Consider the following 25,966-nt stretch of genomic DNA (forward strand, 5'->3'; position numbering starts at 1 on the left):
GTTACGTTATTCATGTAGCTGGAGTAGCGTAACATCTTAGGTCGACTTACCCCGACTTACCTTCCACCTCTAGACTCCATCAGGATTGCCTTTGGTTTTCTTACCTTTAGAGACTGTGCATACTCATGACCCATTCCTGAAGATATTCACTACTAAATGTAGTGTCTTCTCTGTCCGGTAGTCCCAATGAACTCATTGGCACATCTCACCATAGTAAGCACAAAGGTGAGCTTAGGAATAAGTGTTTGGAGTTTGTTATTTAGTATTGTTGCCAGAATGAAAATTAAAATATCTCCAAGAAATTGGAACAAACATGCAAGATCATCATCTCAGGAAACTCTTTGTTGAGACAAATGACTTTTTTTAGCATTTTTTAATGCATAGTATTTAAAAGGTATTTACAAAGAAATTGGGTCCCTCTGCCTCCATGGTTACTAACAAGCTCCAGAAGAGAATATTATAGTCAACACCAACATTTTCATCTTTATATTTTAACATGTGACTTCTAGGAGAGCTTCAGCATAATCAGCACATAGAACCAGCTGGGCTAGTCAATCCAGCAATAAGTCTCCTGCCACCCATCTGAAACTAACGTGGATGCTTCTGTTAATTCATTTAAAGCTCTTCTTGCTTTCTGACATACCTCCCACTGGTTGCTAGGCAACCACAACAGTACCGCAGCACATACACATTAAGCATGATGTATGTGTGTGCGCACGCATGTTTCAATGAGCAAACAGCCATGATCTAAAATAGATTTTTTTTTTAATGGAGCATGTATGATTCTACAGTCTGTATGGGTCTTTCAGAAGTCAGATGATAAACAGTGTTTGAAGACATAAACACACATATACAATGGATTGGAGTTTACTGCTATATACCTACTGTCTGCTTCAAATAAATGAACCTCTTCCCTCTTTAAAAAAAGAAAAATTTCAGTGATAGGAATATAGAGCTCAATCAGCACAAGGCTAGAAGATATACTCCCCAGAACCTCTTCTTGTTTCAAGGCAATTGAGAGAGTACTAACAAGTTTTTTTTTTAAAAGGTTCATGATATTAATTTACTGATCTATTTTGCTGCAGTCATACCACCCAAGGTTATGAGTAGTTCAGATCTCACAAGCTAAAAAAGAGTCACTTGTCAATATTTAATAAAAACCACAAAGACAAAAACTGGGATGTCAGAAGAGGTGCTTGTGAATCAGTAGGTGGCACTCTTCCCTCTGAGTCAGTGCTGATATAGCATTCCAGTAAGGTATTACCTCCCAGTATATGTTATAAAGCAAAGATTCCGATCACCTATTGTTAAGGAGTTCATTGCACTTTTTCCTGTTCTAACCCAAATTGTAATTTTGGCAACTAGATTCTGTTTGCTACAATTCCCCCCTGCAGTTTCAATTGGGTCTGACATTCTTCTTCACTTCCAGACCATAAATTTGGTGTTCTTCTGGAAGTAGAGGGAGTAAAGATTCCCACGTGCAAAGTTTTGTAAAGCACTTTGGAATCCTTAGGCTATTACTCATGATTATTATGGCTACATCTGCATATGGGTAAGCTCATCTCAGTGTTCATTTGTCAAAATTGCCAGGTCACCATACAAATTTGGAACAATTAGCAAACTCTGTTCAAGAACAGCTGAAGATGCTGGAGGCAGGGCAGGATTAAGGCAACCCACGGCACTAGGCACACCACAGCAGGGCATGCTCTGGGCTATGCCCCAGTGAGCCACCCACCTCCACCCTTAAAATGGTGGAAGCAGGGGAACACCAGTGCTCTACAACAGTAAAGGTTCCTCCCCCAAGGGGAGCTCACCACAGTACTTACCCCAGCAGCTGGAGTGTATACGTGTGTGTGAGCCACTGCATTCTTCTCTGCTTGAGTTCTCTACTGGGGTCATGGTGACAGAGCTGCCCATAGTATTGGGTCTTAAAATAACACTCCACTGCAATTTACATCTCCCAGACCTAGTTTCAGGCACTCTGCCGACTCAGGCAGCATCACTGAATAGGTTATGCTCAATTCACATTTTTTAGCTTCTCAGCCAGGAGGGCTAGGAAACTTCCTTAAAAAATGAATGTTCAGATTCCACCCTCATTATGAGATTCCAGGAGCTGGGGAACCTAGGCATGGGCCTATAATATCTATGGGAGACTAGCAAAGATTCCTCTAACAGTTGAAGTAAACAGTGCTCAAAAACCATGGCAACAAGCACAGCATAAATACCTAGACAGCTAGCTGATTGTATAAAAGTGTACTTCCTTTCTAGATTGCAGTGTTATCATCCCTATTCAAGCATCATCTGTATTGTGCTGTGGGGCTGTAATGGCATGCCTTTATTTTTTTTAAAAAGTGTGTTATGAAAGTTATTTTGCCCTAAAGCTGCAATAACCTGCATAGTTTACTTTGTTTTCTAAAGGACCGCACTATCTGTATAAAAGAGCCCTGAAAGGGACAGTCAAGTTAAAACCAAAAACCACATTTGTCTGAATTTATTAATCTGCTGTTGCTGCAGATTAAATGACTGCAATTGAAGAGATTAATGAAATACATTTTTTTCCTTTGTTTTTTTCAGTTTGTTTGTGCTGAGCTTTTGACAGCCTGTTATGTCTAGTCAGTTTCACTCTTCACTCTGTGTGGACTTTTCCAATATGAGCAGAGGGTTGAGGGACAAGGACAGTACATGAAACTACTTTTAACTTTTTTTTTTTTAAGCTGAGTAGATTTCAAGTTGAAGAGTCCTTTTCAGCTTTTTGAAGTCAAGAAACTAGAGATATTTTCTGTAATTTTAAAACTGATGTTACTATTTTATTTCAATTGCCGTCTCTTTACTTCTCCCCCTCTGACATCATTACGTAGAAATTTTCTCTCTCTCCTTAAGTAACTTGCTTGTAAGCAAGTTTGGAAGACCAATAGGAGATACTGACAAAATGCTTCGGATATTTGAGTCTCCTCACTATTTGCACGGAGTTAACTAAGGCTCCAACACTGCTCAGACTATACACATGCTTATCTTTACACTATGTGAGGAGTCTCATTGAGCCCACTGCACGCCATTAAACATAGTCTAAGTCCTTCATTGACATAGATTTAACAATTAAAAGGGCAGGGACACCATTTCGGAATAATTCTGGGATGGGGGCAAAGTTGGGCTAGCATATAGAACATTATATGTGGTTATATGCTGCAAAGTTGGGGAGTGGAGGCAGAGTAGACCGCCTAATAGAACACACAGAATTATGAAAAATCTGGGGTAAGGGGGAAGCCAAGGTCAATGGGGACAACTGCCCCCCTTCCCCACAGCTAATGATCCCCCTGTTAAACAGAAATAAACCCTTGGTTATCATTCAAGGGCTTGTTGCACTTTTAAATTAATGCACTGGAATGCAGTATTTTCCCTAAATCTCTCTGAAGGGATATTGCATTTTTTTTAATTTAATAAAAGTAAAGATAGATGAATCCAGCAAATTTTACACTACCCAAAAAGAGATAACATGAAATGTATAAGCCACCACCAGGCAACAATTACAATAATGTGGCATCATTACCACAGCCGTCTGTTATTAGCATGGAAGAGAAGTATGAGAAATGGCGTTGTGATGAATGTAAAAACCTTCCTAGTGACACCTTTGAGGAAGATGTGACTATGAAGACTGGCTGAGTCACAGTGTTGTTTATGTGACTTACGGTAAAATAGGCCTGCCATTCCTGTTGGGACTGCACTGAAATGCAGGGTTCTTTAGGGAGGGAAGGGAACAGGAGTTCTTAAACCACCACTGTTAGGTGATTATTCTGTTTCACTGAATCTTCCAGGATTCTCTATACACTAGATGAAGTACAATGAGCATCCTCCGCAGTTTGCAATTTACAGGTGTGGGTACTTCAGCAGAATTTCCAAATCCCTCATATGGGCACTTAGATATAAGACAGGCTAAAAGGCTAATTTCAGTGTTCAAACTACTGGTTCGGATGTCCTGTTAAGAGGTCCGCCCTTGTAAGTTTGCCCTCATTCATCACAGCCACATATTTTCTCATCCATTTTCCCTAGCGTGTAAAATGTAGCACTGGAAACAGGGGACCACTCTGACGAAAGATAGCTCACATGTTCTAGCAGCTCTTTTTTGCAGGGCTTGGGGGGGGGAGGGGGAAGGATCTCTCTTTTTGGTTAAGATTAAGCTTTGGTACTGATTTTAGAATTACTACAACTATCTTATTAATTTATAAACTATAATATGGGTTAGTCAGTTAATGTGCTTCATTTTCACCTCCAGAAATTCTTTTCCTGCTTATTCACAAATGTAAATAAATTCGATATTCTCCCACTGCTTTTCTACACCACAATTTTCCCCACTCAAATTGGGAAGATCATCAGTCTTTGCTTAGGAGAGGCCAAGGTGTGAAACAGTGGGAGTGATGCAGATTGGAACAGATGTAAAATGGTAAAACTAAGTATGGAGAATTGAAAAATTCTTATATGAATTATTAAAACTGGTTTGTGCTCACTGAATTTTTTTTTCCCTGATGGTAACCCTTAAAGCCAGACCTCTGATCACTTAAAAGTGCAATCAACTCAAAGTATATTTATAGTAGATCACACTCAAGACTGCAGACTTTGGAAACAAGAGGAAGCCATCCAGCTTAGCAGAGGTTAAAAGAACTTGCAGAAAGCAGAGCCCAAAGGGTCAAAACATCACCTTTAAATGCGACAGATGTGGCAGAGATTGTCTCACTCCCATGGGTCTTTTCAGCCACAGCTGCCATAAAACCAACTGAGAAATTTTTAATCTCGCAGGGACGCATACCCAGGGCCAGCCTTAGGCATATTCAGCATAAGCAGCTGTGTAGGGCACCCACAAATTTGGGGCAGCACTGGGACAGAAAATAAGAGTGGGTCAGCTCCCACACACTCAGGGTGCACTGCAGTCTCCTTAGGCAGGGGCCGTATTCACACAGCCAAATGCATTGCCATTCTGTGTGAGGGAGAGGGTATGGGGGGGGGGGGAGTCTCAGCACAGAACTGTGACTCTCTGCCGCCATGAGGCAGGCTGGGTGGTTCAGTATCCTTTGCTGCCTCATCCCTCCACCCCGGCCTGCAAGCCTGGGCTTCCGCTGCGTACAAAGCTTGGTGTGTCAGCAATGGGGGCATGCAGATCCATGGGCGGGGGCTGTGCCCCAAGTCAGGAATAGGGGCACCAGTTTAATACTACTACGTAGGGCCCCATAAAGCCTAAGGAGGGGCCTGCGCATACCCCTGGTCTTTCCAGACTGAAGGATACCTACTAGGTTATAAGAGTTCCTTGTTAGAAGGAGAGATTTCTCCATTACATTTAAAGATTAACTATTAAAAATTAACTGTGGGTTAGTGTTGTTAATTTATATACTATTCTTAATACCAACTGGGAAATTTGAAGATATTTTCTTTTAAAACTGATTTGTCACTTTTCATTTGGCAAACCTTGATTTCTTTCTGTCTTGAGCCAAAATTAACAACAGCTTCAGCGTATAGCCCTAACCTCTCCATGCCAAGACATCTTCAACTGTGCACCAACTTCATTAAGTGCTATCAAAATAAACACTATTTCCAGGGTTATCAGTTTATTGCTGAATGAGGCATTTTGTATTTAGGCGCAGCTTTCTTTTATTTTGCCAAAAGAAAATTGTGAAAACAAATATCTGGCATCGTTTATACTTCGTGCTCAGTCTGGATTTGGCAACAACAAAAACCACAACCCACCCAAACCTCCAATGCTGTTATTTTCAAAGCTCCTCTATGCTCTAAACTCCCAATAGGGAACATATGGAGAACCTCCCACTAGTGTGCAAAAAGCAGTCTGAAAAATACTAAACTAGATTTCTGACTTTGGTGCTCATGAAAAGTAAAAGGATAATAGCTGTGACCATGTCCTGATGCTGTGAAGTCTTCCACATACAGACCTGCTAATATATGTCATCCTAGCTCATGAATCCCACCAACAAGCATCTGATAAACAAGCTAAATACAGTTGTGTCTGTTAGTCTACATCCTTAGATTTTTCATTCCACTCACATAAATGTTACTCCTGGGGGCTTTCTGCAGCAAAAAAATTAAAAATTCTGTACATTGTCAAAATAGGGCTGTCCAGCAATTAAAAAAAATCCACCACAATTAAGTGTGCTGTTAAATAGAATGCCATTCATTTACATATTTTTGGATGTTTTCTACATTTTCAAATACAACACAGAATACGTGCTCACTTTATTTTGATTACAAATATTTGCACTGTAAAACAAGAGAAATAGTATTTTTCAATTTACCTAATACAAGTACTATTGTGCAATCTCTATCATGAAATTTGAACTTGCAAATGAAGAATTATGTTTAAAAAAAGAGTTCATTCAAAAATAAAACAATGTCAAACTTTTGAGCCTACAAATCCACTCTATCCTACTTCTTGTTCAGCCTATCATTCAGACAAATAAGTCTGTTTACATTTGCAGGAGATAATGCTGTCCACTTCCTGTTTACAATGTCACCTAAAAGTGAGAACAGGTGTTTGCATGGCACTTTTGTAGTCAGCGTTGCAAGATATTTACATGCCAGATGCACTAAAGATTCAGATGTCCCTTCATGCTTCAAACACTATTCCAGAGGACATGCATCCATGCTGATGGGTTCTGTCTGATAACGATCCAAAGCAGTGCAGACCGCACATGTTCATTTTCATCATCTGAGTCAGATGTCACCAGCAGAAGATTGATCCTCTTTTTTGGTGGTTCGGGTTCTGTAGTTTCTACGTTGGACGGTTTCTGCTTTAAGACAGCTGAAAACATGCTCCACATCTCAGATTTTGGAAGGCACTTCAGATTCTTAAACCTTGGCTCGAGTGCTGTAGCTATGTTTAGAAATCTCACATTGGTACCTTCTTTGCATTTTGTCAGATCTGCAGTGAAAAATGTTCTTACAATGAACAACATGTGCTGGATCATCTGAGACTGTTATAACATGAAATTTATGGCAGAAGTGGGTAAAACAGAAGGAGACAAAATTCTGCCCCAAGGAGTTCAGTCACAATTTTTAAACAAGCACCATCAGCATGGACGCATGTCCTCTGGAAAGGTGGTCGAAGCATAAAGAGGTAGCTGACAATTTAGCATATCTGGCAGGTAAATACCTTGCCATGTCGGCTACAAAAGTGCCATGCGAACACCCATTCACGCTTTCTGGTGACGCTGTAAATAGGAAGTGGGCATGTTATCTCCTGTAAGTGTAAACAAGTTTGTTTGTCTTAGTGACTTTCTGAACAAGAAGTAGGACTGATTGGACTTGCAGGCTCTGAAGTTTTACTTTATTTTTGAATGCAGTTATGTAACAAAAACATTTACATTTGCACTTTCAGGATATAGAGATTGTGCTACAGTATCTTGTTTATCATTTTACAGTGCAAATATTTGTAATCAAAATATAAAGTGAGCACTGTACATGTTGTATTGTGTTGTAATTGAAATCAATATATTTGAAAAAAAAGTAGAACATCCAAAAATATGTTTAATACATTTCAATTGGTATTCTATTGTTTAACAATGTGATTAATTTTTTTTTAATCGCAATTAATTTTGCCTTAATCATGTGAGTTAACTGCGATTAAGCGACAACCCTACAAAATAACACCAGTTTCAATTATTTTGGTAATTTATTTCAAAATACTTGTCAGCAAGTATGTCTGTAATAATACAGACACAAAAATTCCCCAAGATGTAGAGAGTTAAAGAAACTCCTATGAAAATGCAATTCCTGTTTCTCTGCCCCCTTCCCCACCACAGAACCCAGACCGGGGGAGGAGGGGTACACAGACACCCACACCCCCTCCCTCCCCAGAGCCCAGCCACAGCTGTCCCCCCACCCTCCAGAGCCCAGCCAATACACCCAAATCCCCTCCCACCCAGAGCCCAGCCATCGGACCCCCCGAGCCGCCCCCCAGAGATCCAGAAGGAGAAACAGCCTGATGGTCAGTCGCAGGCTTGCATGGAGTGTCCTGTGCACCTGTTTCCTTCCCTCAGGGCATGCTGGGAACTGCAGCAGCCAGGAACCCTCTAGCTCAGGGATCGGCAACCTTTCAGAAGTGGTGTGCAGAGTCTTCATTTATTCACTCTGATTTAAGGTTTCACATGCCAGTAATATAGAAAGAGACCTTCTAAAAATGTTAATGTAAGTCTATAATATATAACTAAACCAGGGGTAGGCAACCTATGGCACATGTGCTGAAGGCTGCATGCGAGCTGATTTTTAGTGGCACTCACACTGCCTGGGTCCTGGCCATCGGTCCGGGGGGCTCTGCATTTTAATTTAATTTTAAATGAAGCTTCTAGCAATTTTGAAACCTTATTTACTTTACATACAATAGTTTAGTTATATATTATAGATTTCTAGAAAGAGACCGTCTAAAAAGGTTAAAGTGTATTACTGGCACACACAAACCTTAGTGAATAAATGAAGACGCGGCACACCACTTCTGAAAGGTTGCCGAACCCTGAACTAAACTATCGTTGTATGTACAGTAAATAAGGTTTTTAAAATGTTTAAGAAGCTTAATTTAAACATTAAAATGCAGAGCCCCCCAGACTGGTGGCTGCCTTCGGCACACGTGCCATAGGTTGCCTACCCCTGCTCTAGCGCCTTCTCCCTCTCCCCAGCAGTGTCTTCTATGTGCGAGCTGGGCTCTGCTGGGTCCAGTGCCCCTAGTGGCATCTAGCAGTACTGCAGCCCATTTCTGTGTGGGAAAGGAAATTCTACATCAGGGGTTCTCAAACTGGGGATCGGGACCCCTGAAGGGGTCACAAGATGTCAGCCTCCACCTCAAACCCCGCTTTGGCTCCAGCATTTATAATGGTGTTAAATATATTAAAGTGTTTTTTCATTTATAAGGGGGGGTTGCACTCAGAGGCGTGTTATGCGAAAGGGATCACCAAAAGTTTGAGAACCACTGTTCTACATGCACAGCATTAATTTCTGCATTGTGCAGTGGCACAGAATTCCCCCAGGAGTAATTGAATGTGTATTCCAGTGTAGACCTGTTCAAGACAATTTCTTCAACAGGCCTTACAAAACTCCATGCACAACCTTCTCTCCTTTCCCCACACCCAATAAGCCTACCCTTATCTGCTGTGTGGTTTCCATGAGGGAGGAGAGACCAAGCCAACATCTTGCTACCCACCATACCCCACCTGTCTCCATATCTTCAAGAGAAGGTGTAGTGGCCTGCTTCCCCTCTCCTTTCCAAGGCTAAACTCAGGCCTTCCTGAAGACAAATGAATTTTCCACTTCCAAGTCTGGTGGAAAGGCATCCAACAGTCTGAGTCCTGTTTTCTGGCTACTTAAATTTAAAAGGCAATGTGGAATTTTTACCCAGAGGGTATTGCTACATTACAAAACTCCTTCACCCGTTCATGTAAGCACCACTGATCTCTCCCTCCCTCCCTCCGCACATTGTGAGTGACATAGAAACTAACTAAACATCAACCATAAGAGGAAAGGTTCCTCACTAGTGCAGTTCACCTGAAATACAAACTCTAAAGTGTTCAAAATTCTAGTGCAACCTTATTTTAAAAAACAACACACACTTTCCACTGCAAGTGCCACCCCTTCCATCATTAAAGGAAAGGTGGGTTTTGAGCAGAGGCTAGTGGGGGAACCAATAAAGATTCCACCCAACCAGCAGATCAAAAAGCTGTAGCAAGGGAAGAGAGCTGGCTGAGTCAACCATTGAAGGAGGGAGTTCAGTCTAACTATTGCTTTAACTTCTTAAACGCAGTGCTTCCCTCCAGTAACACTGCTCCTTCATGACCCCAAGAGAGCTTTCCCTGTGCCCAAATAAGTGAAGAGCTATCTGAACTACTAAGTCTGGCTATTTAAAAACCAGGACACTCACTTTTTGGAGGATTGGTAGGAAAAGAAAAAACCAAAACAGATTCCAGCCATATTTAAAAACAAAAACAAAACAAAACACTCCCTGAAGGGACAGAGGCCCTTAGGTCATTGTACCATTTGTTCATTCTTGGGGAGGATTCCATGTTGAATGCTACAGCCTAAAAATTTCTACGGTCTGATGAATTAAACGTTGCACACATGTGGCCAACAAACCAGAGATGATCTGTCCTCTTCGGATCCAAGCATATTAGAAATGGCTGATAAATTGCTATGCTGATCTCCATATGAAAAGCTTGGGTGAATAGTACGAGTGCAAGTGACGGAGAGAGGAAAAAATTTCTAGGAACTTGAAGTAACCAAGTTAAATACAGCTGTGAACACAGCTAATTAGAACAGTTTCAGTTTTACTAGTATTGAGGACTCCATCAGGACTAATGTGCAAGGATACCAATGAAGTATGTGTTTGTGTGATACGACATATGAGAATCCTGGCATTTTGCTTTCTCAGGCTATGCAGTGGTCATTACGGAAACTGCAGCATTTCTGAAAATATGCAGATCATAAAGCATCACAGTTCCAAACAACCATAGCTGACATGAATATGACAGATCATTCAACTGTGGTGAAGAGATGCAGACCAAAACAGATCAAGAGGGCTGCATTTAAAAGATGAAGGCTTCCTGGGAACAGAGTAATTCCCGATATAGACACCGCATATAGGAAAATTTTTACACCATGATACTCCAGGGCCAGCTGCAAAACAAACTGCATCACTTCCAACTGCACATGCCCTACAGCCTTTTATATGCCATAAACCTTATTACAAAATCTAGCAGCAGCCCACCAGGACATGTAAAAATCTACCACATGTAGTGTAAACTGTGATAAACATCTCAGATTCACAATAATGTAAAAGCAGTTTAAGAAGATTTACAAATCAGCAGAATTCATGTTTACCTTGACAAATATTTGTCTTCAGCTCACAATTCTTCTGATGCATCTACTTAAAAAAATCAAGACTACAAATACTGGAGGAAAAACAGTGTTTACAATTTTCTCCTTTCTAGGAACCACAGCAAGTAGCACATACAGGGCACGATCCTGTTCCAATTGACATCAAGAGTAAATTTCACATCCACTTCAATGGAAGCGGGGTTGGATCCACTGTATAAACTGCTTCAATGGCAAGAGTATGGGACTTATTGTATAAATGCTCCAAAATGGAAAATTTAACTTTCACGTAACAGCCAATTATTTATTTGTATTTAACTGCATAAGCAATTTGTAAAGTTATTTCAGTGAGGTGAAAGAGGCTCTCTTTACAGGCTAAGAAATTCTATAAAGACAACACATTTCATGTCTGGGTGTACTATTTCTGGCTTTCAGAAGGAAATCGTTTTTAAGAATTGACTTGAAAGGACGACTTGTGGCAGCAAGCACTGCCGTGCACCCAGTACTAAACATTTACAAGACTGAGGCCCTAATACTGTGGGCTGGTCTAGAAGAAAACCTGTTTTATTTGGCTTCACTCTGTGTTCATGAAGGTTTTACAATTTTCGCCTGCTATAACAAAAGAGATAATGGGCTCAATTCTCTCCTGTGCCTGTGAGGGTGAGGAAAGCAGATTAGAAAGCCAGTTCCAGCTCCCTAGTTCTCATAGCCAGTACTGGCTCAGACACAAGTTAAAGCTTCTGCCAGCCAGCATTAAGTTCCACTGCTGGACTTTGAAGGGAAGGTTGCAGTGGCGGAGCATCTGTACCATACCCAGGACCTGTGGCTCTGCCCTACTCATCCTAGGGAAGTTGAACGCACAGTAGACATATTATACCCATGGTGTGTTCTATAAAGCCTGAGGGTATGGCTACACTGGCGATTTGCAGTGCTAGAAAGCCTCCACCAGCGCTGCAATTAGTAAGTGGCCACACCTGCAGGGCACTTCCAGCGCTGCAACTCCCTGGCTGCAGCGCTGGCCATACACCTCACTCAGCATGGGGAATAAGGATTCCAGCGCTGGTGCTGCAGCGCTGGTCATCAAGTGTGGCCACACACCAGCGCTGTGATTGGCCTCCAGGGTATAAGGATGTATCCCAGAATGCTTTTATAAATTACTCTTTGTTTTGTTATGCAGCCTCTTTGTTTTGTTGTGAACGAGCTCCGCGGAGCTCCGTTGCTGCTGATCTAAAAAACAAACAGAGCTCCTGTTTGCTGTGATCATCTGTACCTGGCTGTAAACAATCAAATGAGATTGCAGGCAGGGAGTGAATGAAACAGCGGGGAGTCATGTTGGCTGCAGGCTGTTTGCAATTAAGAGTTAAGACTAAGGGGTCGCGAACATTTTGTGATTTTTCAATCCAGGAAGCTAAACACACAGTGTTGGCTCCAAAAATCCACACTCTCTCTCTCCCCCCGCTCCCTGTCACACTAGACCCCACTCCACCCCCCTCTTTTGAAAAGCACGTTGCAGCCACTTGAATGCTGGGATAGCTGCCCATAATGCATCACTCCCAACAGCGCTGGAAATGCTGCAAATGTGGCCACACACCAGCGCTGGTAGCTGTGAGTGTGGCCACACACCAGCGCTGTTCCTACACAGCTGGATGACCAGCGCTGCAAACCACCAGCGCTGCAAACCATAAGAGTAGCCATACCCTGAGTGTTTGCTCTTCTCAAACTGTACAAATATGCAAGGTGACAATGAACCTATCCCACATGATATACACATTGTCTCTGTAAGGTTAGTTCTAAATAAGAGGAAAGCCCCCTTTCTTGATCAGCCATCACCCCCACTGTTAGGATTAACGATATTTATGCTCCTGACAATTTGAGGGAAACCAAATAACCAGTTGATACTTGCCCCTCACTCATACAATATACCGGAGTGACCTGAACACTGAGCCCTTAGCATTCCATCAGCTGTACTACCGGTGACTTCTCCCTGAGACACTACATAATTAAAGGAGATTAGAGAATGGCAACTACTGTTACAACTTGGCTTGCATCCCATGGTTCACTGTCAAAATGCAAGTCACCAGAAATAAAGCTGAGTTCTGGTAAAAGGTACCTTATTTCCCTCTCTACCCTACTCGTTTACTAAAATAGCTTTAAAAACATTTTCTCCTAGACATGAAGAGGCAAAGGCAGTCTATTAGACAGTCAGTTATTCTGGAAGCTGTTAATAAACGAAGAAGATGTATAGCACTCAAGCTTCTCACATACAATCGTTAAGATGCATTCTAATAATTGAGCAATAAATCGAGGGCTTGGCTACACTGGAGAGTTGCAGCGCTGTAAACCCACCACCAGCGCTGCAACTTACTCACCGTCCACACTTGCAAGGCACATACAGCGCTGCATCTCTCTGGCTGCAGCGCTGGCTGTACTCCTGCTCTGCCTCGGGTATAACTATTGAAGCGCTGGTGATGCAGCGCTGCTCCGCCAGTGTGGCCACCAAAAGTGCTGTTATTGGCCTCCAGAGGTATTTGGAGGTATCCCAGAATGCCTGCTCAGCCACTCTGCTCATCAGTTCGAACTCTACTGCCCTGGCCTCAGGTGACCCGCCCTTTAAATGCCCCGGGAATTTTAAAAATCCCCTTCCTGTTTGCACTCCACACCTGGCTGAGCAATCAGTGAATCTTTCCAGGTGACTATGCCTCCACGCGCCAAACGAGCCCCAGCATGGAGCAATGGCGAGTTGCTGGACCTCATTAGTGTTTGGGGGGAGGAAGCTGTGCAGTCCCAGCTGCGCTCCAGCCGTAGGAATTACAATACCTTTGGCCAGGTATCAAAGGCCATGCTAGAAAGGGGCCATGACCGGGATGCGGTGCAGTGCAGGGTTAAGGAGCTGCGGAGTGCCTATTGCAAAGCCCGCGAGGGAAACCACCGCTCCGGCGCTGCCCCCACGACCTGCCATTTTTACAAGGAGCTGGATGCGATACTTGGGGGTGACCCCACTGCCAATCTGACGACCACGATGGACACTTCAGAGCGGGGGGAGAAGGAGGAGGAGGGGAGAAAACCAAGAGTGAGGGTACTGGGGTGGGGGGAGACACCCCGGAGTCCCAGGAGGCATGCAGCCAGGAGCTCTTCTCAAGCCAGGAGGAAGGTAGCCAGTCGCAGCAGCCGGTACTTGGTGAAGGAGAAGCAGAGGAGCGGGTTACCGGTAAGCGGATTTTATTTTCAGGATGGAAACGTTTCGGGAGAGGAGAGGGGGTTAGGGCTGCATGCATGCATGCCTAGATGTGGAATAGCCCATTGATGTGGTCTATCACGTCGCGGTAACCGGCCTCGGTAATCTCTTCAAAAGTTTCAGCCAGAGCATGGGCAATGCACTTGTGCGAGTTTATAGGGAGAGCCACTGTGGTCCTTGTCCCAGTCAGGCTAACACGTCCGCGCCACTGTGCCGCGAGGGGTGGGGGGGACCATTGCTGCACACAGGCAAGCTGCATAGGGTCCAGGGCGGAATCCGCATTGCTGTAGAAGACCCTCCCGCTCTTCCCAGGTGACCCGCAGCAGCGAGATATCTTCCAGGATTAACTCCTGTGGAAAATGTTGGGAGAGTGTTCAGTGCAGATGACTCCTGTAGCTGTTTGCTGTCCCCAATGCACAGAAACCCCTGCACAGCCCTGAAGCAATCAGTCCCCCTTACTCACCATTTCGTGGCTTCTATGGGTTATGTGCGCTCTGTTTGGTATGGGAAAAGTATGCTAAAGTGAAGACTGTAAACTCCTTCACTGTGTGGGAATAACTGTCTGGATGAGATTATAAACAATGCTGCCTCTGTTAACTGTTGCCATTTTTGCCTTTCGAAAAGTGTCCTTGACTACTGGACCGCCAGAATCATCGACAGCTCAGAGGCTACAAAACCTCAGGAAGAAGCCGCGAAAAAGCAAAAAAGACATGCTGAAAGCAGTTACAGATCAGTCTGCCAGAGAGAGTAAGAAAGAGCAGGACTGGAGGAAAAAACTGCAGGACTGGAGGGAAAGGGAAAGCAGGATCCGCCAGAGAAACGCAGCAGTTAAGAAGAAAAGCACAAAGCAGCTGATAAGCATCCTGGCACGCCAAGCGGACTCTATCCAGTCACTCGTAGCCATGCAGGCAGAGCACTACCATGCTGGCCCCCCCCAGTCCCCAAAGCTCTTTCCCTTGTGCTCCAATGTCAGCTCCAAACCCCTTTCCCCAGCATCCAGGTTCTTACCACCACCAGCTACCCCCAACACCTGTACGTTCACCAACCAGCCCTGAGAACTACAACCCTTACCCTCTGCACTCAACCCCCATCACCATGCAGTATTTTCATCCTGAAGTGCAGCACTCATTGTACAGCACTCCAGACAGGACATATTCAAACCTGTGACTGTACAGTCCACCACCCCACCCCCCTGCCCTTTTAAGTTCCCAAAATGTTGTGGGTCTGTCAATAAAGTTATTTTCTTTTCAATAAATGAATTCTTGGCTTTGAAAACAGTCTTTATTATTGCAGAAATTGAAAGATACCGTAGCCCAGGAAAGAAACAGGCACTGCAAATCATTTTAGGAAAAAAAGATTCCTACTAACATTGTAACCACTGCACTTCACTCCCATGCAAGGCAACAAACATTACTGTTGGCTTTCAGCCTCAAATTCCTCCCTCAAGGCATCCCTAATCCTTGTAGCCCTTTGCTGGGCCTCTCTAGTAGCCCTGCTCTCTGGCTGTGCAAATTCAGCCTCCAGGCATTGAACCTCGGCGATCCATGCCTGACTGAATGTTTCACCCTTCCCTTCACAAATATTATGGAGGGTACAGCACGCGGATATAACCGCAGGGACGTTGCTTTTCCCCCAAGTCTAGCTTCCCATACAGAGATCGCCAGCGCCCTTTTAAATGGCCAAAAGCACACTCCACAGTCATTCGTCACCGGCTCAGCCTGTAGTTGAACCGGTCCTTGCTCCTGTCAAGCTTCCCTGTATACGGTTTCATGAGCCAAGGCATTAACGGGTAAGCGGGGTCTCCAAGAATCAGAATGGGCATTTCGACGTCCCCTACTGTGATCTTCCTGTCTGGGAAAAAAGTCCTGGCCTGCATCTTCCTGAGCAGGCCACTGTTCCGAAAGATGCGTGCATCATGCACCTTTCCAGGCCAGCCTGTGTAAATGTCAATGAAACGCCCACGGTGATCCACAAGCGCCTGGAGAACCATAGAGAAATACCCCTTCCGATTAACGTACTCGGATGCTAGGTGGGGTGGTGCCAGAATAGGAATATGCGTCCCATCTATCGCCCCTCCAGAGTTAGGGAAACCCATTTGTGCAAAGCCATCCACAATGTCCTGCACGTTCCCCACAGTCACGGTTCTTCTTAGCAGGATGCGATTAATGGCCCTGCAAACTTGCATCAACACGATTCCAACGGTCGACTTTCCCACTCCAAACTGGTTCCCAACTGATCGGTAGCTGTCTGGAGGTGCCAGCTTCCAGACTGCAATAGCCACCCGCTTCTCCACTGGCAGGGCAGCTCTCAATCTCGTGTCCTTGCGCCGCAGGGTGGGGGCAAGCTCAGCACACAGTCCCAAGAAAGTGGCTTTTCTCATCCGAAAGTTCTGCAGCCACTGCTCGGCATCCCAGACTTCCATGACGATGTGATCCCACCACTCAGTGCTTGTTTCCCCGAGCCCAAAAGCGGCGTTCCACGGTGCTGAGCATTTCCGTGAATGCCACAAGCAATTTAGTGTCATATGCGTCAGGCGACTCGATATCATCATCGTCGGACTCCTCACTGTCACTTTGGAGCTGAAGGAATAGCTCAACTGCCAAACGTTATGTGCTGGCGAGACTCATCAGCATATTCCTCAGCAGCTCGGGCTCCATTTCCCACAGAAATCGCGCTGCACAGAAACCGCTGGGAGAGTCACAATGGCGCCAAACGTGGACAGAAAAACAGTGACTGCTGGGATGTGAAGCGATGCATCACAGGGCGTTGGGATAGGAAGCGGAATGACCCGCACCCTTCCGTTCCCTTCCCACAACCCACGGTGCCAAAATGGGACACGGTGCTCTGTGGGATAGCTGCCCATAATGCATCACTCCCAACAGCGCTGAAAATGCGGCCACACTGCAGCGCTTTCCCTACACAGCTGTAGGGAGACAGCTGTAACTCCCAACGTTGCACATCTTCCAGTGTAGGCAAGCCCCTAGTCTCTCCTTCAAACTTATCCCTTCCCTCCAGCTCCTTAGAACAACTGCAAAAGCCTTGGGCCTTGTGGTTAATTGTGCTTAACTCTCAGTCCTTACTACTCAAAAGAAGAATATCACCCAGCTAGCAGGACTTTAAAAAGAAATAATGGCCAAATACAGCTCTAGCATAAAAACAGGCTGGAAGCACTGCAATTGCTCTCCAAACAAGGCCATTGTTGAAAAGCATGTTTCCCATCCAAACCAAATGAAAGGTATAATCTAGTGATGGAATGTATAGATTTGCCAACCAACTCATAGATACAGTACTGATTTCTAGTTATGTACAATGGCTAAAAGTCTCCTCCCATTTAGTTTACCAACGGAATCATTTATTTACTGATGCAATAAATCAAGATCTGTAGGTTATCAAGACTATACAGTAACTTAAAAATAATATGAAGCAACTGCCAATCCCACTCACCTCAACAAAAAGAACATGCTGATAGAGGAATTGACATAATGACTTCACATTCAGAGACTTTAAGATTCAATTTTCACATGGAGCTGCTGTAAAAGCCTATAAGTAAAGTCTTGGTTTACTTTCAATATTGTGATTGGCCTCTGTGTATACTGGATTTTTTTTCCCCATCTCCTGAACATCTCAGTAATTCAAATGAGCAGAAGTAGCATGTGCTGATGCTCATCAAGACTAAGGGTATGTCTACACTATGAAATTAGGTCGATTTAAAAGAAGTCAATTTTTAGAAATCGATTTTATACAATCAATTGCGTATGTCCACAGTTCCTGCAGTCTGTTGCCCATCGGAATTCTGGGTTAAGCTCCCAATGCCTGATGGGGCAAACACATTGTTGCGGGTGGTTTTGGGTACATGTCGTCAGTCACCCCTCCCTCCGTGAAAGCAATGGCAGACAATCATTTCATGCCGTTTTTCCTGGGTTCAAAGTGCTGTCCAGAGCAGTCACAATGGAGCACTCTGGGATAGCTCCCAGAGGCCAATACCATCGATTTGCGTCCGCACTACCCCAAATTTGACCCAGCAAAGTTGATTTTAGCTCTATCCCCTTGCCAGGGAAGAATACAGAAGTCTATTTTAAAAGCTCTTTAGGTCAACAGAACAAGGTTGGTTGTGTGGACGCATTCATTTTTAAATCAACCTAATGCAGCTAAATTTGACCTAATCCTGTAGTGTAGACCAGGCCTAGGCCTCTTTTGCAAAATCTGGAGGATAAACAATTCACACATCTTAATATTTTCCCATTCCTACTTTGATGAGACCTCAAAATGATCTTAGCTTGTTAACAGAGTCAAATTCAATCACTAGAATTTCGACTCTACTCCAAAAATGAGTCACACGTAGGTGTAGGACCTATTGTGTCAGCATAAAGTGAGATACAGCTGGATTCTGCTTTTGATTTACACTAGTATAAATGCAATGATTCCACTGACTTATTCTGTTTCCTTCTGTAGGAACTGACCTGAGCCAATTTGCAACTAACAGCCAAAAATATATAAAAATATATAAAAATATATATATAAAAATATATATAGGGGTGTATATATATATATATGCACACACACACCCCTATGGGCAGCTCTGCTTCCTCATACACTTCTGTGATGCAGGCCAGGGTGGTTTTGGGGGCTGGGAGTGCTGGCAAAGGTTTCTCTCCCAAATAAAAACATTTTTCTGACCTGTAAAAAAATCTTTTGTTCTTTCCGGGCAACAATCCAGAGCCTTCAGGCATCTAAAATAGATCAGATTTCTTCTGAGTAAATATGGGCAGAAAATGGGAAGGGAAAAGTCCTAATTAAAATGCAAATTAGTAGACGGTAGTCTGAGGCACAGGTTGGCATCACTCTGAAACACTAAGAAGGGTGGTTGACATCTAGTGCAGCTATTCTCCCCACCTGACAAGCTCAGAATGCTCCAACACAAGCACTTGTCTCACAATGCCGGTTTGACTGTTATCAACCACCACATGTGTCAAGTAGGACATTTCAGGCTGCGCAGCTACAAACATTTCACAAACTTCCCAACGGACCAGAAACAAAAATCCTCTCCCCTTGCCTCTTCAACGTGACTTCTTGATTTCTTTGTTTTAAAGAAAATGAAAATGAATCTGTGTTATAATTATCCATCATTGAACAGCTACATGTTCCTTCTGGAAAAAAAATAAAATTCAGTACATGCTGTACTAAGTGATAAGATCAAAATAGAAGGGTCTACCTCTCAAAAGCAGTGTACAAACTATCTTATACAGTCCAGTCCAAATATCTTATTATTGTGGGTTACTTAAGAGGCCTTCACATACTGTAACTGTTAAGACATCAACTAATGCATAAAATCAGTAATCATTTAAAAAATATCTGTAATGGTGGAGTAGGCAACTTGCTCTGGGAACAAAGTCTCTCAAACATTGATGTTTATTCCTCAAAGGCTTAAAGTGCATGGATGATAATGAGTTTTATATAACCAAAGAGAAACAGACCAGTTCAGTGTACAGCCTGGTCTTCTGGCAACTGGGTGTGCAGCTCTACTTCCTCAGAGGCTCTTCTTCCCGCCTTTCATCGCCCAACTTGGTTATTCAACCCTATGCATCCAAGAATTAACTCCCTGCCTCCTTGGCTTGTGTAACCATTGGTGAGCTAAATGCAGTTCTGATAGAGGAACTATTTTTTTTGTTCCCCTTTGATAAAGTGGGGAATGAAAGAACTGAACATTCAAGGTTTTCTGCCATATAATCCTCCTCCAGAAAATATTCATGAAGACTCTCCTGAAACATTGCTAAACCTGTGTGTGAATGCAATTGCTATCTTCTATAATTGCTATATTTGCAAACTAGTCCCCTGCACAAAATTTCAAAAGCCACTATCATGTTTTAAAAGAAAAAGGAAAAAACCCTGAGAAAGTCAGTAAAATTTAGGAAGTCATTCATTGGCATTACAGTATTTCCTCAGAACTTGCTTAGCTCTGAATGTCTTTTGATAAAAAAGTATTTCTTGCCAACTAGGAGAGCAGGCATGCCTGTTCCATGCAGCTAATGTACAGTAGGTTAATAAGTAATTTGAACACAAATAAAGCTCTAGCCCCAGCTTGTAAAGAGAAGCTGCACTGAGTGTTTAAAATCAGATTATGAGTTCATTTAAAAACATTGAAAGATTTAATTCCCCCCGCCCCACTGTCTGAAAAATATACAATCACTCTGTACACAAACTCAGCTTTCACTAATGTCTCAGGAAGCTATTAATGTACTCAGATACAGGCCAGTTGTTTTATAAGTCTTGCACCAAGTTTCTGCTACAAGTTTGTTTCAGAATCAAAAAACTTCTTTCAGGCCCTGAGGGCTTGTCTACATGGAAAGTTAGTGTGTGGCAAGACAGACTGTGAAGCTCAGCCCACTAGCTTGTTGTGCACTAACTGGCCATACGGACCCTGGTCCCGAACACTCATAGACTCAGACACTTTAAGGTCAGAAGGGACCATTATGATCATCTAGTCTGATCTCCTGCACAATGCAGGCCACAGAATCCCACCCATCCACTTCTATAACAAACCCCTAGCCTATGTCTGAGTTATCGGTGACAGGCTAGTGCACTGTAGATTCACACTCTGGCTTGTTGCACACAAACTCATGTAAACTAGCCCTATTACTTCTTTCAAACTGAAGCCATGTAATAAATAAAATATTAGGAACAATAAATTTCCAGCAAACTTCCCCCACCCCCTGCTCTCATCAAAAGCCTGGGAGAATACATAGGCCTTGCAACATAACCTGAGGACTCAATCGTTACAGAGGGGGTTGAGGTATGACATGTCCCATAGTCAGGTTCTCACAGAATATGCCCTGCCATCAGACCTTTTAGCCCCATTACAACAGCTGTGGTATCACCCCAGGAAAAGAATCTGTCTCTAAAGAAGGCAGGCCCCAAACCATCTAAGGCAGGGAGAATGGGAGACCCCCTCCCATCCTGGGGAAAGTGAGAACCCAAGTGCTGCCTCCTCCCTCCATGTAGCCTGGGGGGAAAAACTGCAAGGGAGCTGGCTGGAGACAGTAGCTGGTAGGAGCAGACACAGAAGCAGCCAAGGCAGCGACCTTAGGACATTTATGTAACTTTCTAGTTTTGAAAGAACTTGGTCATGTGATGATCAGCTGTTTGGCCCAACCCTCCTGCTCCCCCAAGTCTTCTCACCTCAACTTTACTCCACACCTCGCTTTGCTCTGTTTAACTGAGGCTGAAAATAATTTATACAAAACTCTTGTATGAACAGCACATATACATGAACCTCAAATTGTACTGGCAGCTCTATCGTTTGATTATTGCTTTCTTCTAATAGGGATGGAATCTGTGCTAGGGAAGCATGATTCCCATTTCAGGATTTATGAGGAGGAAAGAGTGACTGGACATCATTTCTGCTGTTCAAACAGCACATAGGGAGCAGTGGGGACTTACTGGAACACCTCCGTCTGTGATTGCTTCAGTATCCAGGAGTCCTCAGCTGGTGTGCAGCCAGTGAAGCCAACTCCTGCCCTGCCCCTTCTGCAGCTCCTGGCATAGAAGGCATTTTAGGGGCACAGAAGGGCATGTTGGCAAGAGAGGGACAGTGGGAGTTATTAGAACACAAAGTGCTTCAGCAATCCCCTGTCACTGGACAGTCCCGTGAGGATCCCTGTCAGCTGACTAAGGTTACAGCAATCCGCACCAGGGGCTGGGACCAGAGAGAGAATGGGAGAGATGTAACCGGGTCTCTGGCAGTCCCTCTGTTGTGCCCAATGTGAGTTGGGCTCAGAATCCAGGCTTGACTGGCTTTTCTACAATAAGGACTACAGACATGGATTGGTATTTTAGGCAGAGAACATTTTCTATTTGCCTGTACAAAGAGAGACAGCAGTGTCTGGAGTCTGAAAAGGTTAAATCAAGACATTTCCTTGCTCTTGGGCCTTGGATGTTCTTTGCATTGTTTGTGTAGCTGTGCTCACTGCCCCTGCTTTATACATCACCTTTTATGTACATTACTGTGGATCCAAACACATTTAACAGTGATGGAACAGGGCTGAGAGTTAAAACATCATCACCTTGCCATTAAATACTGATTTCAGGAAGGCACTGTTTTGATTCTTATTGTCCTTGTAACTACAGACCTTCACATGCTTTCTGAATAACTGCATCCTTCATGCATGCCCTTTGGCAGACCTGACACTCTAAAGTAATCGGATGGACTGAAACACAATTGCTTTTAGAGCAGTTTCCAGAGCTTAGAGCATGTCTGCGAAAGCAAGAGAAAGAATTATGTTGTTACAAGGTCAGTTTTTCAGAGACCGTAGGCAGTAGTCACTGGCGCACTGTCAAATTATCACCATGGCAAACATGGCAGCTCATGGACAATGATTCAGCTGCTTTGACCATATTAAGTCTCCAGCTAAATCTGAAGACAAGTTACTCACGCTCCCTAACATACATACACAACCTCCAAGGATTTTTTAAAAACTAAGTTAAAGAACTTACGGAAAAAAAGCAGCATAGTTAAGACTGACAAGCCCACTAACAAGTGCCCCTTCCAGGGCCGTCCCTAGCTATTTGGGGGCCCTATGCAGCCCCCACGCTGGGGGGGTGGAGGGGCGGCAGGCCTCCACGGAGGTGGGGGTGGGGCTGGCTTACAGGGGGAAACCACCCCCCAGCACTCACCAGTGGTGCGGCTGGGTCCAGGTCCCTGCACTTCCCACCACTGGTGAGTGCAGGCCTGGCCCTGCTGCAGTCCTCAGGGGTGGGAAGAAGCAGGGTGGGGGCGGAGCTGGGGCGGGGGGGCCTGAGGAAGAGGCGGGGCAGGGGCTGGAGCAGCACACAGCTGCTCAGGTCACCAAGAAACTTGGGGCACCAAATTTCCTGGTGCTCTACACAGCTGCGTACTTTGCCTATGGGTAAGGACAGCCCTGACCCCTTCTTCCCATGCATATTTTACATACATCCTGTTTAGACAGACAGATTATAAAAAACCCATTAGGCCTGGGCCTGTTAACATTTTTAAAAAGGGGAAGCCTGGCGTGCTGTGCTTGCACTCAAAGAAAAAAAAATCAAGGACAATTTTGCACATGATGCTGTCCCTTGTCACAAACCCTGTGCTTAAGTGTCTTAGCAAGGAGAATCCATATCCACGTTGTTTGTAGCATAGTATCTTTTCCAGGCCTGAAGAAGTGCTCTGTGTAAGCTTGTCTCTTTCCACCAACAGAAGTTGGTCCAATGAAAAATATTACCTCACCAACCTTGTCTCTTAATCCATTTCTGGTACCTGAGGAATGGAGCTGCCAGGGAAGCAGAAAGATGAGAGGCTGTACTGTTGGCATGCACATGTCACCTGCATCTGTGATGCCAGCCATCCTATTTAATGTACCTTTAACTATACACCAGTTCTCTATTCAGAGATGGATGGAAGACAGTACTGCTCTCTGATGAATCACTAGAGTGCCAACGACCTTTGGCGCAACAGGACTTCAAAAAATATTAAACTATAAAGATCCTATGACTGATGGTGGTCTGCTCTAATAACTTACAAATACTGTATGTGACTTGGTTATTGGGATGTTCATTGTATGAATAATATGGGACGTCAATAGGGATGTTGCAAGAAAAAAAAACCAACAGGACAGTGAGGATACTAAACAATGACTCTAGATAAGCCACACTACTACCACCATGAGCCCAGTAAACACTGCAGGGTTATTAAGAGACAATGCCTGAGCTACTAGCTGTGAAAGTTCTACCTCTTGGCTTCAGCCACGTTCTAAAATTTGTTTTGCCACGCATGGCCAAGATCAAAGGGATCTCTGTCTGGATTAAAAGTGATACTCTCCTTCTCTAAAAAAGTAATTGAGGAGCTGTTCAGGCTGACACCCAGGACTCTATTAGGTAGACCTGCCTAGGTGATCAAGATAGACATGCATGTAGACTATTTGTTGTTTTAAAATCATCTTATATTTTGTTCCTACTGCTGCTTTTAGCAAGGCGATCCAATTACTGTATTCGCCACTGGTCACAGACAACTGAAGGGAATAACTGCAGAGGCCAGAACTCAGTCAGACCATCTAGGTAAGCACATCTGATGCACAGCATACTGTCGCACAGGGCCTGGTCTAGGAGTGGGCTTCCCTCCTGGGATAGGTAAAGGCATGAGGCCTGACACCTGGAGGGATACATCTGTCCTCTTCCTGGTGTCAAAATGTAACAGTTACAGAGCTAGCTGCACAGGTCCTAATCAACATAGTACATATAAAGGGGAGCACTAGAGGCTGCACTATTTCTCTGCACAGAAGGCCACCTAGAAAGGTGAAGCAGAATCCCTTCCAGAGCTTCCCCTGGGGCAGTGGGCGCCACACTGCCCTGTGGCGCAATTTGGTCCTTAGACTGACCCTTCCCCAAGACAAAAAGCTGCTTTGTTCTGTGTCTTTGCGGTCCCAAGAGTGCTTGTGTGTGCTGGTTAAATAAACAATGCCTCAGTAACCTTGTAAAGCCCTATTAAAAAGCAAGGTAAAGAAAAGAAAATAAACCCAAGCCACTAGAATTGCTAGCGTAACCCTTCTGTTAGGCAGCATTGGCAGCAACAAGAGTCAGGTTCAATACCTAAGGCTTTCTTTTAACACTACACAACAGAACCGGCTTTAGCCCCCCATCCAGAAATCTAGGAAAATTAACTACCACCCCAGCACCTCTGAGGTAATACTTCCCCACGCACAAGCACTGAGTCTATGTGTAACAAAAGAAAACTTTTACTGAAAGGGAGAGGGAACTCAACATTAATTTGGGAAACCACCACAACAATTCAAAAATTAGCAAACCATACATAAACACCCCCTCCCTGGTATGTCGGGCAGTAGTCCTCTGCCTCAGTGTCCCACCTGGCCATGTGAAAGTCTGACAGATGAGTGTCCCCTTAAGATGCTGCTACTCTTTCCCTCTGCTGCACCCCACTCATGGTTGGTTGTCCAACGTCAGCGAAGTCCCAGAATTCAGGGTGCATTCACGTGGGGTCACATCCCACCTCTGAAGGAGGAGGTGGAGCAATGTCTCTGCTGCTGTTACTCACCGCTGGTGCTGATTGCCATTGTTGCTGTCACCTTTGCCACTTCTCCCCACTGTCACTGTTTCTTCCACTGCTTGTCAGTGTCCCTACTGCCTTTGCAGCTGCTCACTGCTGTCTCTGCTGCTGCAGCTGCCTCTAGCTGCAATGCCATGTTCTGAGGTTTCATCACTAAGCCCAGTTCTTAATGATTTCAACAGCTAATGGGGACCCTCACTGCTTCTGCATCCTCTGCACTGTCTTTTACAGCAACACTATACCAGGTCTAACGTTCAGCCCCTAGTCTGGCTCATCAGTGATTAAACCTCTAGCGACCACTGAGCAGAAGCAAGTACACTCCAGTAAGTCTGATCGGTCTTTAAACACCACAGTGGAAGGGTTAAATGGTACTTGGGACTCTTTGAACAGAGTCCAAAGGACCGTCTGTCCCCATCCCCATTGACTTTCACTTGGATTTGGCTTCTTTGCCCCTTGCTTAGTGAGTCAGGCTATTAGGATGACCCACTCAGGTCGGGCATGTTAAGTACAGTTCTGCTGCCCTTTAATCATACAATGAGGATAACAACATTTCACTTCCCCTTGTTCAAGACTAAAGTGAATTTTAACCCTGAATTGATCACTTTTGCAAAGTGAATTTGTCCATCGATCACTTCAGCAAAGTAGATGTTTCTATGCATATACAGGCTGCTCCTGAAGTCTTTCCTTCCAGTTCATCAACAGATGGCAGGGGAGAGCTCATTCAGAGCCTGGCTTATGCTAGTGATCACTAACAGGCATTTCTGTCATGCTTTCAACAGGATATAAGAACAGTCTTGGCTGCA

At 44.2% G+C, this 25,966-nt stretch overlaps 1 protein-coding gene across 14 annotated transcripts in view; it reads right to left on the minus strand.

Moving 5' to 3' along the window:
• DTNA (dystrobrevin alpha) overlaps window positions 1-25,966 on the minus strand; it is a 299,292-nt gene that overhangs the window by 167,177 nt on the left and 106,149 nt on the right. The window contains exon 1 of one of the 14 annotated variants that reach the window (XM_045004594.1): window positions 24,964-25,022. The exons of the other annotated variants lie outside the window; for them this stretch is intronic. Within the exon in view, the coding sequence (XP_044860529.1) occupies window positions 24,964-24,971 (8 nt within the window). The 5' untranslated portion in view covers window positions 24,972-25,022. Of the gene's footprint in view, window positions 1-24,963; window positions 25,023-25,966 lie in introns of those variants that run through there. 14 annotated transcript variants of the gene reach the window in all.

This window comes from Mauremys mutica, chromosome 2 (genome assembly GCF_020497125.1).
Source record: "Mauremys mutica isolate MM-2020 ecotype Southern chromosome 2, ASM2049712v1, whole genome shotgun sequence".
Lineage (NCBI taxonomy): Eukaryota > Metazoa > Chordata > Testudines > Geoemydidae > Mauremys > Mauremys mutica.